The sequence below is a fragment of the Malania oleifera genome, chromosome 4 (assembly GCF_029873635.1).
Source record: "Malania oleifera isolate guangnan ecotype guangnan chromosome 4, ASM2987363v1, whole genome shotgun sequence".
In the NCBI taxonomy this organism is placed as follows: Eukaryota; Viridiplantae; Streptophyta; class Magnoliopsida; order Santalales; family Ximeniaceae; genus Malania; species Malania oleifera.
The window spans coordinates 82,628,380-82,648,333 of NC_080420.1; the positions used below are offsets into that span (position 1 = coordinate 82,628,380).

The 19,954-nt window shown below is 31.5% G+C and overlaps 1 protein-coding gene across 1 annotated transcript; it reads right to left on the minus strand.

The window, feature by feature from the left end:
* Positions 1-6,177: 6,177 nt before the first annotated feature.
* On the minus strand, positions 6,178-7,356 carry LOC131153847 (putative clathrin assembly protein At1g25240). Its single transcript, XM_058106297.1, has one exon. It carries the CDS (start codon positions 7,354-7,356, stop codon positions 6,178-6,180), a length of 1,179 nt encoding a protein of 392 aa, XP_057962280.1.
* Between the last annotated feature and the right edge of the window lie 12,598 nt (positions 7,357-19,954).

Consider the following 19,954-nt stretch of genomic DNA (forward strand, 5'->3'; position numbering starts at 1 on the left):
CGATATTAGGAAAACCTATAAGGAAAAGTATATGTATGTTTATCATTAAATATTTTTACAGTTTTAAAGTTAAAAGTTTAATGTAACAGTTATAATATATGATTATAAAAATTTACTGTTGAAATTGATGACAAAAGTTTTATGCAAAAATTTTTAAATTTATATTTATTCTAAAAGCAGCCTTGAAGTTATAGTATTAAATATTGTTTTACGAAATTCTTTAAAAACTCATTTTAGCCACACACTAATAATAATCTTATTTACTTACTGAGCGTCGTCTCACCCCAATCATATTTTATTTCAGATAACTCTGAAAGACATGTCAGAAATTAGGCTTAGCAAGCATGCGGGTGGGGATTAGAAAAATAAAGATTGATTAGAAATTGTGTAATTTTTCTTCTTTTGAAATAAATGATTGTAATATGGAATATTAGCGCTCTGGTTTAATAAAAATTGAGTTTATTTTACTTCCGCTGTAAATGAGTAGTAAAAAGTTAATATTCCAGGCCCCTCGGGGTCGGGGTGTTACATTTAACAAGATTATTCTTTTCATTTTTAACTTTGGGTGTAACTTTAGAATAATAATCTATTTCTTCTTCTAAGCAGATAATTTTCAATATCTTCTTAATCTTTCTCTTTTCTAATATGACATGATAATCTTTTAGATTTTCTAATTACGCTGCCAACTTTTTACTTTGTTTTTCAAAAAGATTTTCAGCTTAGACATTCTAACTGTAATCTTATGAGCATTAAGGAATTTCTTTTTCGGTTTCTCATATGATGTCATTCTTCCAAAATTAGATGCATGTGATTCAATATAAGATTTCATACAAGAATTATCACTTGAATCAGTGCGTGCGTTATCATCAGAAGAAACATAAGATGAATAATAGCATGATGTATTACAGGATATAACACAAGAATCATTAAATACATCATTAACTAAAATAGAAGGTGAATCATATACCTCTTCATTAATAGACATTATTGGCCCATGATTTACCTCCTCTTGATCTTTTGGAGTTAAAATGTTCGGAGTAGTAGACTCCTCCTCTTTACTTTCTCCATATTACCTTTGCAACTCTTCCCAAATTTCTTGTGCACTTTTACATGCCATGATCTCAAGAAAAACATTAGTCTCTAAAGCACAGTATAATAAGTCCATGGCATATGAATTAGCATGTAATAAATTTATATCATTTTCGTTAGCTAGCATACAAATTCCTTTGACAATCACCTGTCAGGCCCTCCAATCAATTGATTTTATAAATACGCTTATTCTAATCTTCTAGTGGGTGTAATTTACACCACAAAATACAGGAGGCCTAGAAGGCGACTGTCCCTCATCGAATGTGGATACACCAAATTGAGCCATTGCAATATTTTTGCAAAAACATTTAAGTCTAGTGCAATGAGACTTTGATACCAATTGTTGGAATTGGTGTATTCCCAAAAGGGGGAGATGAATTGGAATTTTAAAAACTTTTCGTTGGTTATGTTTAAATCCACAAATAGTATACCGTAACCTAGGGTCTTTCTAAACATATGCCAATTACCTAATAATATAAAACTAAGCAGATAAATAAAACAATTATAGTAGACTCAGTATTTCACAACCATTCAAAGCATGTATGTAAAGTAATCAAGATAATACATAATACCATACATGTACGAAAATTAAAGTGCGAAGATAAGGGAACACATGATATGATATCGGGGTTTGACCAATATTGCCTACGTACTCGCCTCAAGCTAACAAGTAAGAGGCTTCCACTAAGTTGCTCACTTGCGGGTAGAGCGACATCATTTACAACACCTTATAGGCTAGTGCACCTAGTTCTTCTAACCGGATCTGAACCAATCTGGTGCTCTCTTAACCGGGTCTGAGCAAGTCCGAGACTATTCACAGGGCTAGTCTCCCTTTTCCGACAACCCGTCAGGAATATAACAGATAATCAATAATTTTTGTGTTCAAACAAAATGTTTCTTATACTAAGCAGATATGTACCAATAAGTACAAATACACTCACGTATGAAATGAAATCAAGCTCAATGTGAGAATGTGATTTTGTCAAAATGACTTATGCAATCTTTGAGTTAGATGTATATGATAAAGCACTTCAAAGATGCAAACCTTAATAAAAATTTTCTCCCAAAAATATTTTTCAAATGAAGTGTAGGAGAACCTAGAATTTTGCACTCAAATTAATTTATGCCCGACTAATAATAAAAGATCTTTGAAAAAAGAAATGTGCAAAGTATACTTCAAAAATCTTCAAATTCTCAAAAGCAATCTCTAGAAATATTTTTCAAAATGAAATATAGGAGATTTTAGAGCTATGCCCAAAAATGAAGTCTTGCAACAAAGGCTAGATAAGCTTTATGAATCTTGCAATAGAAATGCAAAAGATTCACAAGCTAGAAAAATATTTCTCCTAAGATATTTATCAAAGAAATATGTGGAGAAACTAAACTTATACTTTCAAGGAATGATTTTAAAAAATAATAGCAAATGAGAGTAAATGATATTTGTTGTGAAAAACAATTGCCCAAATAAATTTGTTCTTGAAAAGATTTTCAATGTAATGAGTATGAGAGAGTATAAAGGAATGAAAAAATCAAAAATATTTTAAGAGAATTTGCAATCTAATCTCTTGTTAATGTGTAAGGGAGGGGTATATATAGAGTCCGAGGGAATTTTGACCGTTAGGGACATATTAGGGATTTTAGAATTTGTTTAATAAAAAATTAACCCTAATTATCACTGTAAAAATATGTGAACTCGAGAGGTTCGGTTGATCGTATTGCTGAATTCGGTCGACCGTGGCACTTTTGAACTGCAGATATGGTTGACTGTCTCAAGGCGATTTTGAACCCCATCGTGGGTTTGGTCGACCATGGCCAATGTTCGGTTGACCGCTTATCTAGGTTTGGTCGACCGATGTCAAAATGAACTACACATTTGGTTGGCCAAACAGTTCGGGGTTAGACACGTTTCAGTTCGGTCAACTTAGGACGATACGTTCATTTTATAACGGTCGACCGCACGAAGTCAAAATGTTGACTTTCGAATGGTTTGGTCGACCGTGACATTTATACTGCCATAGGTTCAGTCGACCGTGGCTAAGTCTATTCAGCCAACAAAGGTTTGGTCAACCCAACTGAGTATAACTAGGTGGGTTTGGTCGACTGGGGCCCTTTCAAAGATTATTTTAGGTTTTGATTTTTATTAGAATTCACCCCTGTTATCGATGGTATAACTTTTAAGTTATAGGAGATTTTTCATGAAGAATCTTGGGGACCTAAAGTCAGTTTATGGCCTTGGCTTTTTAATTGAACCCAAAAGTTCAAAATTGGTCGACTGGTTGTCTAAGATCTTTTGATTTCCCTATGGTCCGTCTACGGTTATCACTAAACTTTTATTCATACCATGCATGTCATGCATTATTACAGACCAAAATATAAATACTAAATGCATTTACACTTAAAATCAGTATCTTCTTCTTCTTCTTTTACTCCTCTGATCATGGAATACGCTAGACGGTATAATCGTTATGTCCCTCAAGCTTCCATCAATTCTCTCTCACGTGTGTGTTCTGAATTAATGACTTGTTCAAGTATTAGACACACATAAGTACCTTACGAGTCGTCATTCTATTAACTAATCAACTATGATAATTTGTGTTTTGTTTCTTACATCTTTATTATAATTTAAAACAAATTGGCTAACTTTCATAAGGGTATAAAAAAAATATAATACTATTGTATATTAAATATACGCAAGGTTGTATTATAATGTAATATTATATATAATATAATAAATATATATTATATAAATATAATACAATATTATGTATAATATAATATAATATAACTTATTACATAAAATTTAAAAATAATATTGATATTATGACATCATTAAATATAAATACATAATCATATATTATATATTATAATGTAAAATATTTTATCCATTATTATTAATATTTATATTATATATACCAATATTATAACACATAAAGTAATAGGATAGTATTAAGTTATAAAATAATATGATGTAATTGTAGCATGAGTATTTATTATAGTATTATGCATAACATTAAAATAAAATAAAATAAATATTGTTAATATCATTAATAAAAATATATAATAGTAAATTTTAATAGTTATATAATATGCAATAAAAAATAAAATACTATTGTGTAATAAAATATAGTACTATGAGGGTCATTTTATTATATTATTATTTTATATTAAATAATAAATCATGTTATAGTGGTATAATGTGTGAGCTTTTTATTTACATTTAATAAATTACATACTAAATAAAATATTTATAAAATATAAGATAAAATTTAATATTAATAGTATAATTAAAAATAATAATAATATACATGATAAAATATAATACGCAAAGTATAATCAAGAACATGATTATTATCATATATTATATATTATAATGTAAAATATTTTAGCCATTATAATTAATATATAACTTAATACTATCCTATTACTTTATGTGTTATAATATTGTTATATATGTACTATGATGTAATTGTAGTATGATTAATAGCGAAATTCAAAATAGATTCTCCAATTCCAAAAATATTGCCAACCTTAGGATCTAAAGTCTTTTCTAAAAAGATTTTCAATTATTGGTTTGTCATAGTATGAAGTATTTGATTAGTGTAATTATTTTGACTAATAATTTGATCCATTACATTATTACCTTCCTTTACTTCTTAAAATGACGAGGCTAAAGTTTTTACTCTCTTATATTCAACTTTTATTGAATCTAGGGGTGGATGAGTTGAGGACACTTCTTGATCTTTATCAGCTAGATTCAATTCCTTTTTATTATCTTGAATAGTACAGGCAACACAATTATTTTTATAATATTTAAAAAATAGAATATTCTTTTGATTTTTTTTCATCACTTCCATCCACTCTGATTTGATTTTCTCTCTTTCTTCTTTATTATGTGGTGAAATTGTTGACACGCGAGACTCAAAATCTCATGCTAAAAAGCGTGGGGGTTCGAGTCCTCTTCAAGGCATAATATTGAGAATGCTCATTGAATGAAATTGGAATAAGTTCGGAGGTGGATCACGAAATCTGGTGATCTTCTCTATCTAATGAATGAGGAGTCCGCTATTGTTCCTATCCAATTCGAACTATCTATGGAGCATTCGGTATCAAAATTTGGCTATTTACGATCGAAGAATAATAAGTCCTTATTTTATATTTGATTTGTGTTTTTGTTCTACATAATGATAGGAAAAAAAAAAGAGAAATTCTCTCATTCTTTGATGCTCAATCAAAACAAAACTAAGTTGTTGAATCTCTCTTTGATTGATCAATGTGTGATATTCTGATTTCTCATTACTAATGGAATCCAAATGATCTCTGGATTGATCAGAAGATCCTTTCAATTGGCTAGAATCTGATACTTGAACGTGGAAAGAATTCATGCCTATTTTTCTTATTAGACGTATGCTTGTAATCTCTTCTTAAGTTTCTATATCAATTTCAAATTCTTTATTAATGACTAATAAGTTTTTCCTTTGATATTCATCTAACATTTGAGTTTTTCCTCTTTCTTTTTAGATCTATTCTGTAAACTTGATTATATTGTTATTTTATATTAAACAATAAATTATGTTATAGTGTTATAATGTATGAGGTTTTTATTTACGTTTAATAAATTACATATTAAATATAATATTTATAAAATATAAGATAAAATATAATATTAACAGTATAATTAAAATAAAATAATAAGATACATGGTAAAATATAATATGCAAAGTATAATAAATATACGCAGTCAAATTTACTAGTCAAGGTAGAGTTGGGTTTAGAATCTTTAGATTTAAGTCTTCCATTTGAAACATTCGATCGACAAAAGTAAATAAATAAAATAAAAGGTAAAAGGAGTGAGCCATAGCAAGGAAACTTATATATTCACATGGAAACCATGCATGGTACTTTGAAAGAACAATTATATGAGAACAGGAGAACGTATACAATTAAAATAACCCGTTTAAACTACTTTTAATTAACATGGAAAACGAGCAATCATAATAATAATTTTTAGCCCTCCTGTATTTTAAAAATAACGAGCTAGAAATCAATCAAGGGCAGTGCCAATCGATCCCATTCCAATTAAACTAAATTCTATAAAATTATTAAATCTGGTAAATTTTGATTATTATAAGCAGGTGCATAAGGTTGAATGGCCGAAGGGTGGTCTTCAATCCTTTCTCCATCAAAAGAGAATTGAATTCCTTCACGGGCCTTCAAATCATCTTCAAAAACCTCCCATTCATTTGTAATGACAGTCTCCAAAGTCCAACTTGACTCATTCTGATGCTCATCAATGGCATGATTTCTAGAACTCACCACCACAGCTTTGTCATCTTCCTTCTTAGGGACGACAACATCCATGTTTCTTTTCCCTGAATTAGCTCCACTCATGATGACTCGCTCCAGGTCGTGGATATCTTCGTCCGGGATATGCTCGACTTTCGGAAGCTCCGAAGCATTGAGAACCCCAATGTCTCTGCAAAACTCGAAGTAGGCAGCGAGTCCTTGTCCCTGCTTGGTTGCTTTCTTGAGAACCTTCAGCGCCATGCTGGCTTCAAACTTCCCGGCTGCATAAATTCTGAGGAGCACCCTTGCAATCCCATCGCAAATTGCACTATAAATGTCGAAAATTTCAATAACAACGCAATCCATGGCTTCAAGAATCAGGGTGCTCCTGTGCATTGTCTTGGACAGCGGTTTGATTAGGAGAAGCATGTCCAGCAAGGTCTGCAACTTCTGCAGCTTCACCAGCTCCTGCCCTATGGAGCGTTCCTCTGTTTTCGACTTGCTCTCCTTCATTACCTCTCCCTTTGATTCCATGCACATGAACACGGCTCTCTGGTCGAGAAACGTGAAGTATAGGCGAATGAAGGCGCTGTAGATCCACCTCTTGCCCGGCTTCGTGTGCTTGTCCATGAAGTTGGACATGTCAAAGGGCAGCCTCCCAATGGTGTGCACCGCTGGGAGGTTGCAGCAGAAAACACCGTGCATAAGGATGAGGCCCTTGAGGGCCACCACCCAGCTCCGCGTTTTCAGCATGCGTCTGGAGAGGCCCCAGATGAGAGGCTTCACATAGACCGGGGAGGTCCGCAGCCAGGCGAAGACTCGCTGGAAGTTCTTGTAATCCAGCGAGAACTCATCATGGCTGGTGGCCTTGATGATGGCTGCTTCGAGATCGGGATTGCGGTAGGAGGTCCGCCGTGCGATGCTCGCGGCCAATATGCTGTTCCTGTCTTTGAGGGCGCCGGAAGCCTTTTTCCATAGATTCATGATCGATCACCCAACGCGCTTTTGGGACTCCGAAGAAAAAAGCTAGCGCCGCAAGCTTAAAGGCTTGCGTTTCTTCTTCTTGGATTTGTTCTCTGTCTTCTGCATCTCGGCGGTCCCATTGGGCTCGTGCGTTAATGCGGTAAAGCATCCCAAACAGAAAGCAATTCGCGTTCGCTGCGCTGGGCCATGATCCCGTCCGTCCATTTGCACGTCTCTGATTGGATGTTAATGCGTTTGTTAATTATGGCAAATTTGACTTCGTCAAAGTCGTTTTTCGTTACTTCCTAATATTTATTTTATGATCATTTTATTTCAATTCCTATTTTATGTAGGAATAAGATTCCTTTTTTTTTAACTGACATTTTAATTCTTGACTTTCGCTTTAACTAAATTCTAATTCTTGATTTATTCTAATATGATAATTTATATAATATAATATATATTACATAAATTTTAAAAATAATCCTTTTGTTATGATATCATTATTAATATTTAAATTATTATTATATTTTAACATCAATATCAAATCATCATTATTAATACTTTTTATTATAATGTAATATTATATATAATATAATAAATATATATTATATAAATTTAATACTTTTTTATTTTATTTATTTTATTTTTAATTTTTTTTAAAAAAAACAAAGGCCTCCATATATTTATTGATAAACTCTCACTTTTGACGGAGGAATACCGTGATTACAAGATAATCAAAGGGAGGAACAAAAAACAAAACTTTAAAGGCCTCCCAAATAATAACACCAACTACAAACCAAAATAGGATTACAAGGCCAATCAAATCAAAAACAAAACAAGAACCTACAAAACAAATATCACGCAATAAAACAAACAAAAGATAAATAACAAAAAACATAAACCAAAACCAACAAGAAATCAGCTAAACGTACCTCATATAAATATAATACAATACTATGTATAATATAATATAATATAATATAACATATTACATAAATTTTAAAAATAATATTGATATTATGACGTCATTAAATATAAATTTATAATCATATATTATAATGTAAAATATTTTAGCCATCATTATTAATATTTATATTATATATAACAATGTTATAAACATAAAGTAATAGAATAGTATTAAGTTAAAAAATACTATGATGTAATTGTAATATGATTATTTATTATATTATTATGTATAACATTAAAATAAGATAAAATTAATATTGTTAATACCATTAATATGAATATATAATAGTAAATTTTAATAGTTATATAATATGTAATAAAAAATAAAATACTATTGTGTAATAAAATATAATACTATGATGACTGTTTTATTATATTATTATTTTATATTAAATAATAAATTATGTTATAGTGTTGTAATGTAAGAGCTTTTTATTTACATTTAATAAATTACATATTAATAATATTTATAAAATATAAGATAAAATATAATATTAATAGTATAATTAAAATAAATTAATAATATACATGATAAAATATAATACGCAAAGTATAATAAGGAACATGATTATTATCATATATTATATATTATAATGAAAAATATTTTAGCCATTATTATTAATATTATAACTTAATACTATCCTATTACTTTAGGTGTTATAATATTGTTATATATGTACTATGATGTAATTGTAGTATGATTAGGAGAGAAATTCAAAATAGATTCTCTAATTCCAAAAATATTATTGCCAACCTTAGGATATAAAGTCTTTTCTACAAAGATTTTTAATTATAGTAGATTGGTTTGCCTTAGTATGAAGTATTTGATTAGTGTAATTATTTTGACTAATAATTTGATCCATTACATTATTACCTTCCTTTACTTCTTAAAATGATTGAGGCAAAAGTTTTTACTCCCTTGTATTCGACTTTTATTGAATCTAGGGATGGATGAGTTGAGGACACTTCTTGATCTTTATCAGCTAGTTTCAATTCCTTTTTATTATCTTGAATAGTACAGGCAACATAATTATTTTTACACAAAACCAAAACCAACAACAAAACCAAGTTTTAGTCCCACTAAGTGAGGTCAATATGAATCCTCTTACGTCAATTTATGCGATCATGAACCATTTCTTTTGATAGATTCAAGGATATTAAATCCTTACTCAGTATGTCCTCCTAAATTATTTTAGGTTTACCTTTACCTCTTCTACTGGCCCCCCATTGTAACAAAGTCACTCTTCTTTACAGGTGCACTATAAGGCCTATGTTGTAAGTGTCCATACCATTTGAGTCGTCCCTCCCTTATCTTATCTTTTATAGGAGCTACACCTAACTTAGCACGAATATGTTCATTCTTTTATTTATCTTTCGATGTTATAATATTTAAAAAATGGAATATTCTTTTGATTCTTTTTCATCACTTCCATCCATTCTGATTTGATTTTCTCTCTTTCTTCTTTATTACGTGGTGAAATTGTTGACACGTGAGACTCAAAATCTCGTGCTAAAAAGCGTGGGGGTTCGAGCCCTCTTTAAGGCATAATATTGAGAATGCTAATTGAATGAAATTGGAATAAGTTCAGTAGCGAATCACGAAATCTTGGTGATCTTCTCTATCTAATGAATGAGGAATCCGTTATTGTTTCTATCCAATTTGAACTATCTATGGAGCATTCGGTATCAAAATTTGGCAATTTACAGCCGAGGAATAATAAGTCCTTATTTTATATTTGATTTGTGTTTTTGTTCTATATAATGATGGAAAAAAAATGAGAAACTCTTTCATTCTTTTATGCTCAACCAAAACAAAACTTAGTTGTTGAATCTCTCTTTGATTGATCAATGTGTGATATTCCGAATTCTCATTACTAATGGAATCCAAATGATCTCTGGATTAATCAGAATATCCTTTCAATTGACTAAAATCTGATACTTGAATGTAGAAAGAATTCTTCTCTATTTTTCTTATTAAACTTATGCATGTAATCTCTTCTTAAGGTTTCTATATCAATTTCAAATTCTTTATTAATGACTAATAAGTTTTTCCTTTGATATTCATCTAACATTTAAGTTTTTTCTCTTTCTTTTTAGATCTATTTTGTAAACTTGATTAGATTATTATTTTATATTAAATAATAAATTATGTTATAGTGTTATAATGTATGAGGTTTTTATTTACGTTTAATAAATTACATATTAAATATAATATTTATAAAATATAATATTAATAGTATAATTAAAATAAAATAATAATATACATGATAAAATATAATACGCAAAATATAATCAAAAACATGATTATTAAAATGATTTTATTGTAAAAATTATTCATTATATAGCTTAATAAAATAATATTATACAATCATTATATTTATGATATTATTATTTCATATTAAATTAATTGAATAATTTTTTTTATATTAACTAGACTAATTTTTGAATCCTAATTCTACATAGACCAAACATTATAATCAAACATAAGATAAGAATCTGACATTCCATTTTTTATTCCTATGAATTCCAATTTTGATTTCAATTCTAAGTGTGAACCAAGCACTACCCAAATGGAATTTAATCCAATCAAGTGGAATATAATCGAATTTATCACTTGGTTTCATCATATCCTTTCGTATTTCCATTCTATTAACTAATCAACTATGATAATTTGTTTTTTGTTTTTTACATGTATATTATAATATACAAATTGGCTAAGTTTCATTAGGGATCGTTAAGTATTATTGTCAAAAATTACAAAAATGAAAATCATAAACGAAAAGTAAAAATCAGAAATGAAAATTAAAAATAGAAAACAAGCAACTTATTTAGTTCATATTTATAAAAACAAAACAAATTCGAAACTTAATTTTAAAATGATTTTTTTTTGTATTTAAATCAAACAATATTATAAAAGTATGATTAAAATGATAAAATTATAAATAATACACATTAAAAAATAATATAATAAAAATGAAAAAATATTATAATTATTTTTCTTAATTGTTATACTTTCAACTTTTACTGTACAATAATAACTTTATTAGACATGACAATTGAAAATAGTAAAATTATTTATAATTGGCTTTATTATTATTTATTGAAATTTATGTGTATTTTTATTTTAATTAAATTTAAATTTATACTATCATTTTATTTTAATTTATGTTTAAAGTATATAAAATGAATTATTTAATCTAAAAAATTATTTCTAGATAGCTAATATTTATAGCAACAGGTTGTCAAAATAACTGAAAACCACAAAATCTAATTTTTAGTTTTTTTGCAAACATCGAAAATTGACAATAGAAATAAACAACTAGCAGCATAAACAAATGCTTTTTATAATCTATTTCTTCACTATATAGAAATAAAATTAGAAAACAAAAAACAACAAGAGTACCAAACAGGCCCAAAGTTACCAAATGTTGATCATGTTTTTTTAAAATTTTTAGCTGTTTAATTATATCTTAAATTTTTAATTGATTATTCTAAAATGAACTCAAATCTTGTTAGTTGTAATTACTACCTTACAATCTATCTAAGAGACTGTCAATTAATCATTTCCTCAATGGCTCGTTTGTTGGAACAAGATAAAATGTAGTGAAAATTTTAGAAATTGAAGTTATAATTATTCTTTGTATATACCTTATCTTTTCCTTGTTATGGACTTATAAAAAGCTTTATCTTATTATATGGTTTTAGATGTCAATGTAATTTTTTGTACAACTAATTTTAACTAATCTATTCTTAGAAATAGATATTTTGCAAACTAAATATAGGAAAAATCTCTCTCTCTCTCTCTCTCTCTCTCTCTCTCTCTCTCTCTCTCTCTCTCTCAATTTCAACTTATTTCCTCTCTTCTCTCTTAAACTCCTTGTCTCCTCATCCTTTGATTCTCTCTACATTGTTAGAGGCATCATTGTGTTTTAAACCTATGCATCATTGTGTTCTATCAATCCCTTTAAGGTTGTTTGAAGATTTTATCACTACCACGAATCTTTTCTCCACCAATAGTGTTGCTCTCCCATCTCAAAAAGCTCCATGTTACTCCTTTGGTGGCATTTTTTTTTCATTCTGATTTCTCTCAATTTTTTTTTTCATTCTGATTTCTCTCAATATATTTTAGTTTTAACATAAGTTCTTTGATATTAGAGATTTAAATTTGCAGTAATCAATAATTCTCTTTTTTTTTGGGGTTAGGTTTGCTTCTTTTGGAGATATTAATTGTTGGAAATAAGCAATAGGTATTAATCTATAACTATCATCACTATAAAGTTTTAAGAAATTGATTTTAATAAATATCACTCGCTAAATGTTTGAAGATGTTGACCTCATAGGTCATACCCGGTTTTGATAATGACAAATACTCAAGTATTTGATGGTTATCGAGTTTGTATGCAGGTATATATTAACAGATCAATTGATGACACATAAAGACTCAAAGTATAAAGACTCTGAAGTTTTCTTTTTTTGTAATTTATATTATTACTCAATTCACGTCTATAACAGTAAATATAGGAAAATGTCTGTAATAATCTCTACATGTCATACATGTAGGTAATTGTAAGCTCATAGACCTTATAAAGTTCTAGGTCCCCACACAAACACATAAAGTAGTCCCCATAATCATTTGGATTATTAGGGGAATCAATTAAAATGAATAGGACTTAATAGGCAAAAACTGTGAGAGGTCGGGCAATCGAACCCTTAGTGTTCAAAACACTTCGGGTGACCAAACCATTGACCGATCAAAATGTTGACTTGGTTTCGAGCGGTCGAACTTAAATCACCGCATCGTCCTTAGGCGACCAAACCATAACTCTGACCTTTCCCACAAAGTCGACAGCCCGAACTTCATGTTCAAAATAGTCTCAGGCGACCGAACACATGAGTCTAGTTAACCAAACTCTTGACCAGGCGACCAAAACGAGGACAGAATGGAAATCGCTTTGGTTCAGCAAACCGAGCCTATACTCGAGTACCCGAACATTCAAAAATAACTTTTTGAACTGAGTTTGTTCAGGCGACCGAACCATGGATCAGGCACTAGAAAACTCTCGGGTTGTTTTATTTTTACCGTGGTTAAGCACAGTTAAACAGGGTTAATTTTGTTAAATGATTTTAGAACAATTTTAATAATACCCTACATGTCGTTAACGATTATAATTTGCCTTACTTCTATATATAGGGGCTCATTTGTGAAAACTAAGATAGGATTAGCAAGATCATTAGTGAAAAATCCTCTCAAATTGAAATAACTTATTTTGCCTATACTACTTCAAATACTCTCATACACTCCTTCCTTTGATCAATCCAAGTATTATGAGAGTTCTTATTGTGCTAGTCCTCTATTGTAAATTGCTTAATACTCTCATTTGTGCTATTGTTGATTGTTATTGATTTTGGAGAGTTAAGTAAGAGTTTACCCATAGATTTAACTTGATAAATCTAGTGTTGGGAAAACTCATTGGCTTGAGGATCTTTGAATTGTTATTGCAAGATTCCTTAAGTAATAATTTTTGTGTGCAAATTATTTTAAGAGCTATAGTTCAAACAACTTTTGTGCTTATTTCATTGAGGAAAATATTTTTGAGTTAGTTTGAATATTTTTATCAGCATCTTTGAAACCCTAATCTATTTTTAAGATTTGTTACATCTTGTTTCAAAGAAATAGTTTGTTTGTACACTTTGGTGCATACTTGAGATTATCATTATATTGAATGTAGATTGCATATATACACCACTGATCTTATCGTTCTTACATGTTTGGTGTGCATTAATTTGTGATTGTACTTGTTGGTACAAATGTGCTTGTGTAAGAAGCATTTTTGTGTACGTAAATTTCATATCTGTTGTATTCCAGGTGTGGGCCTGAAGAGGGAGACTAGTCTTATTGAATAGCCCTAGATTGGCTTAGACTCAGTTAGCAAAGTTAGGTGTACCATCTTGGTAAGGTGTAGGTTGAGGTCAACCCAGCTAATTGACCTAGTTGTAAACAGTGTCGCTCCACCCGTTAAGTGAGCCGTAGTGGAAATCCTTGTGCTGGTGAGCCAAATCCCGATAACATATCGTGTATGTACTTTACTTTTTCGTAATTTATTTTCTGCACGTGTATGTTATTTTGTGAATGTTGTGCATGATTTAATTTCAGCATATTATCTGCACATTTGGGTTTCTGTGTATATAGAAAGACCCTAAGTTGTCAAATACTGTTGTTGGATTAGCTAAACTTAGGACAAAATTTTAAATACCCAATTCACCCCCCTCTTGGGAATACACCAAAACTAACAGAAGAAATTTCTGAGAGAGTTTTCCCTCAATCAATACCACTATCATCTCAACTAGATCTAAAGCAATTCAATGTCAATCCCTTTAAGGTTGTGTCTGAACTTGAAGATTTCATCACTACCATGAATCTTTTATCCACCAATAGTGTTGCTCTCCCATCTCAAAAAGCTCCATGTTACTCTTTTGGTGGCATTTTTTTTTTTCATTCTGATTTCTCTCAATATATTTTAGTTTTAACATGAGTTATTTGATATTAGAGATTTAAAGTTGCAATAATCAATAATTCTTTTTTTCTGGATTAGGTTTGCTTCTTTTGGATATATTAATTATTGGAAATAAGCAATAGGTATAAATATATAACTATCATCACTAGAAAGTTTTGAGAAATTGATTTTAATAAATATCACTCACCAAATGTTTGAAGAAATTCCTAAGAGAGTTTTCTTTTAAAGTATCTTCTATGCGTGTGTTGTATGTGTTCGTATACATGTCTAAGTGAAGAAACCTCAATCAATACCTCTATCATTTATGCAATCAATTTAGATTCTTTCATTGCCTCCACATTCCCTCTTTCTATTTCTCTTTCTCTACATTATTTAAGCATGATCCATAAAAAAACTAATTATGGTTATCTCCATGTGTATGATGCATGTGTATTAACACCAAGCTTGAGTGAGCAGTTTTGGTTATTGTTGCTGCCAAAAATCGAGCAACTTTCATAAATCATCCTTAGACCACAACCACCTAAAAACAACCAAACGAGTGGATGGCTTGGAAGACCCTGGGTGTACTCCGGGAGATCACTTCGATGCCTAAGTTAGGGAATGAGAGGTTCAGATTGCAACCATAAATTAAGATTGAGTGAGAATGAGATGTTTACTTCCTCCTAAGATCCCCTTTATAAAGTGATGAAGGCAGACTCCCCTTTAGCTTGACATTTATGAGCGTGCCATTACGCTTAGAGGGGTTATGGGTGACTTGCCATTATGCTTAGGGAGGTTATGGGCTACTCACCATTATGCTTAGGGGGTTATAGGTGACTCAAGGCAGTTATGTAGGGCGTTAATAGCAAATCTTGTAACCTCATCAGGGGTTATGAATAACCTGAAGGCAGTTATGCGAGACATCAAATGTTGTCCAATGTTAGCCTTATAACTATCCGCCCCTATGGGCATACCTGTCAATTTTGGGTGTACCAATTTTAGGTGTATCAGTTGCCTCCCCTACAATACTCTCAAATATTTGAAATAAATTTCTCTTATTCGAGAATAGTAAAAAAATTCTAAGTAGGTCTACGGGGCCTTACAAGCTCTACTCATCAGATAGGCCAATATAGGTGATTCATGCTCACTCCCCTATGCCTTATGAGTCGTTTTTATCAAGTGGGTAAGTTTTTAGGGCCTCATGAGTTGTGCTCATCAGATAGGTCATTATGAGTGAACCGTGCCCACTCCTTCATTGCTGCATGAGTTGTACTCACCAATTAGGCATATTTTTGAGGCCTTATGAACGGTGCTCATTGACTCGTTTTGAGTTGTGCTTCCAAGTGCAGAAGTGTCAAGTTATATCAAGGATGAGTCCAGGATCGTATTCCACAGGGACCACTGAGTATCAAAGTATTTATAAAAGTTTAGTGAAATCCTGTTGCTGAAAAATGGGTTTTGAAAATCTTTTTTGTTTTTTACAATTTTGAAAACAGTAAACAAAGTGAGAGAAGCTTGAGTAAACTATCAAAATGAAACTGAAATTTTATCAAATTTCCAAAAATGTAAATCTAATAACACAACCAAAACTAAACAGATTAACTGAAACAATTTTACCAAACACTTGGGTTACGGGTTCAACGTCTGTTTGCTTCCACCGTTTACTAATTTCCTAGGCCTTACCCCTCTTCTTGTTAATCCAATCAAGGCATTAATAAGATGAAATTTTATTACTAAAAATCGAGTAAATTGGCCACATCCAAACGGAAGAAAATAAAAACTCTCATTAAGCATCAACCGAATGTCATGCAAACTAGTTGATGAAAATCCTAGATTAAATCAAGGTTTTGATGTGCCTAATGTCAACAATAAAACAAGAAATAAGAGCTAGGGGTTCAACCAAATAAAAGTTTATCAATAATTTCTTAGGAGAACTAATAAACCATAGAAAACAAACGACATTGACCCACAACCCGAGTTACCAAACTTAGCCACTCATGCTTGCAATCCCAATTTTTCGAGTCAAATTAATTCCACGGTGGCTCACTGCATCAATAAAACGAAAAACCATAAGAAAAATACAAACTTTGATAAAACCGAACCTAATCTAAATTGAGTTTCAAAAGAAAGAAAAAAAAAATTAAAACTTGGAAAACTTCAAAAATAAACAATATTTTTTTTCTGTATTTTTTTTTTTCAAACCGAACTAAATTTAAAGGACTAATTAAAACCACCAATAACTAGTTTAATGAAAAAAATTCAACAAGAGTTAAATGCTTAACAATATTCAATCTTAAAAGAAATTTCAAAAAAACTAAAAACAAATCTGAACTTTATGCAATATTTAAAGTCTTAACAAAAATAAATAAATAATTAAAAGAAAGAAGGGAAAAGAGAGAGCAGGGAAGGACGGCCATGGCAGGCCGTGAGAAACAGAGGAGAGGGCTACTGTTGCTGCTGTGCTCTGCTGGCTGAGAAGGCTATTGATGCTGGGCTGGCCGAGGATCAGAGAGGAGTAGCTCTCGAGTTACTGGTGTTGCGGTCGAAGGCTGGCTGTGCAGAGGGTTGCCTGACTTCTGCTGCGGTGTGCTCGGTGGTCTGTCTAGAACAGCTGCAACGGAGGAACTTAGCTGGTAGGATGGTGGAGTGGAGTTGCTGTGGTCGGCTATGGTTCACGGTGGCTTCAGGTGGTGTCTCACGGGAGAGAAGACATAGGGAGAGGGAGAGGTTGTAGGGAAGTTGAGAGAGTAAAAGAGAACGAGAGGGGGAAAAACAGAGAGACGAAAAAAATTGAAAGAGCAAAGGAGAAGAGGGAGCAGAGATTGGTGTGCTGGAGACACCCCCCAAAAAAAAGGGGGAAGAGGAGAATTTAAAGGGGAATAAGAATACCTAGACCCGGCTAAATGGCCGGGTCACATCAAAACAAATATATATATATTTTTTATATTTTCAATTTTTGTTTTTCATAAACACGGTCTGTTTTGACCTTTGTGGAGCCCGTTTCTCACAAAACTCAAAAGATAAAAGTTGAAGATAATCCTTTCCTATTTCTCTAGAAATTTTAATCGTCTCAATTAGAGCTTAGACGGAAAAGTTATGCATAAAATACGAACAGGTGTCGGTATTGGCTCCCGGGACTTTTCCTACGATAAAAAATTACCAAAAATTCATAAATTGTGCAATGAAACTCAAGAATACTAAATTCGACACTTTGTTAAAATATTAGACATAATTGGATATTTAATTAAAAAATATAAGCCGTAAAGCCGGGTTAAAGTGCCCAATTACGCAGTTTTGACGCGTAATCACACCCCCCAACTAACATTTTGCTAATCTCTAGCAAATGACGTGAAGGAATCTCAGGGCGGTGCCTACAACTTCAAACTCCAGTGATCATGAAATCAATGCACATGCGACACAAGCATACCGTTTCACATATAAGAATATAACTGAATTTCACACATGCTCATTCATATTCGATGCACATTCTCCAAAGCACATCACTCATGCAAGTTTCATCATTTATATGTCATTTAAGTGCAGTATACTCACATGAAGTTAATTAGTGGCACATTCAGAGTTAATACAGTCATATAAGTCTGAGTATAAACAGGTAGACTCTCGAGGGGGGTGTGTGTGTGTGACTCAATATACCTAGGATACCAGTAGACACCTACAGAACGGTCGCTTTGACTCGGCCTAACTGGTATACCCTAAAAAACACTCAAAAAGAAAGAAATGGGTTCGCTCATTATATGTGAGGAGGAGTGTTGCGATCAAACATCCCACATAATAAAAGGAACAACGGTGAATGTACGGAGTGGACTAGTCTGGAAAGGATCTAGCCTATCTATGAGGTGTCGGGTCCTTCACTCTAGCATCTTCTCACCTACTTGCCACATCCAACCGAGACCACCCTAGATCAACTTATTCACAAACTTGTTGTGAACACATCTGAGGCATTAACTGGTTGAAGAATCTTTGTATGCAGAGAACATGTGTTGTGTCCTTGACTTTTTGTGATATTTCTGTGGAGTAGACATTAGCATTTCATTTCACGCGCATTTTTATTTCTTATCGCTTCTTCTGCTCATTCTTTATTTTTCTGCCTTTTCTTGAACAATTAAGACAATCATTACACTTCGTTCGTTATCTTCATACCATCAACGGGAATTGAGTTCGAATAGTGGTCCATGAACTAAGTCTGTCTCTAGAGGTGGCTCAGCCTTCACATCTTGAGTAGGTTATAAGACTTAGGTTTCTATCTCCCCACTAGAAGTCACCTCTAGGCTAGCAAATAAAAAACAAAGGCTAGTGTACAAGGAATCATCCAGAAAAAAGAGAATTGAGTTCCATGAACTCTGATTTGATATTAAAGCTCAAAAGGACGATACATAGCTCAAGGATATCTCACAAGGTGTCATAGTCGCCACGGGTGTTCTCTCAATACTCACAGGAAACCCTAAGTGCAATGAATCACGTGAGTGTGTATTCAACCTCGTGAGATGTCATGTAAATACAGAAAATTATATAACCAAATTAACACGAATGTACTACCAATCAATTATTCATGGAGTCATAAAATCATATAAAGAGAAACTACGCATAAATGACTCAAGTGTGTAGTTTTTAAGTTATATGCAGGTATGTGAAGGGTACGAGTCAATGTTAAAAATGGGATAATGCAATGTAAATCTTCAGTGCTCCTCTTTCTTTCTCTTTTTCTTTTTGATTTTTGATTTTTTTTTTGTTTTTGTTTTTGTTTTTAATATAACACTATTTTCCCAAGGCAAACCACATATGTTTAAAGCACGCAAACCACAGGGTAAATTCTCTTCCACCCCCCAACTAGAATGTAGCATTGTCCCCAATGATGCAGGAGAATTGAAAGAATTTACCCGAGAGATTATTTAAATGTAAAGCATAACAACTCTGAAAATATAAATGAGAAAAAGAAGAAGTACCTGAACTGCTTTGAAAAGAATATAATGCTAGAGAATAAGAAATAACAACTACAAAAAAAAGGAAAACAATGAGAAAAATAAAAATATATATGAGAAAAAAAAAACACAAAAAGGGAAAAGAAAAGAAAAGAAAATGAACTACACTAAGTGGGATCAAGCAAATGTAGAGTAGATTCCTCAGGTGCAAAGTTA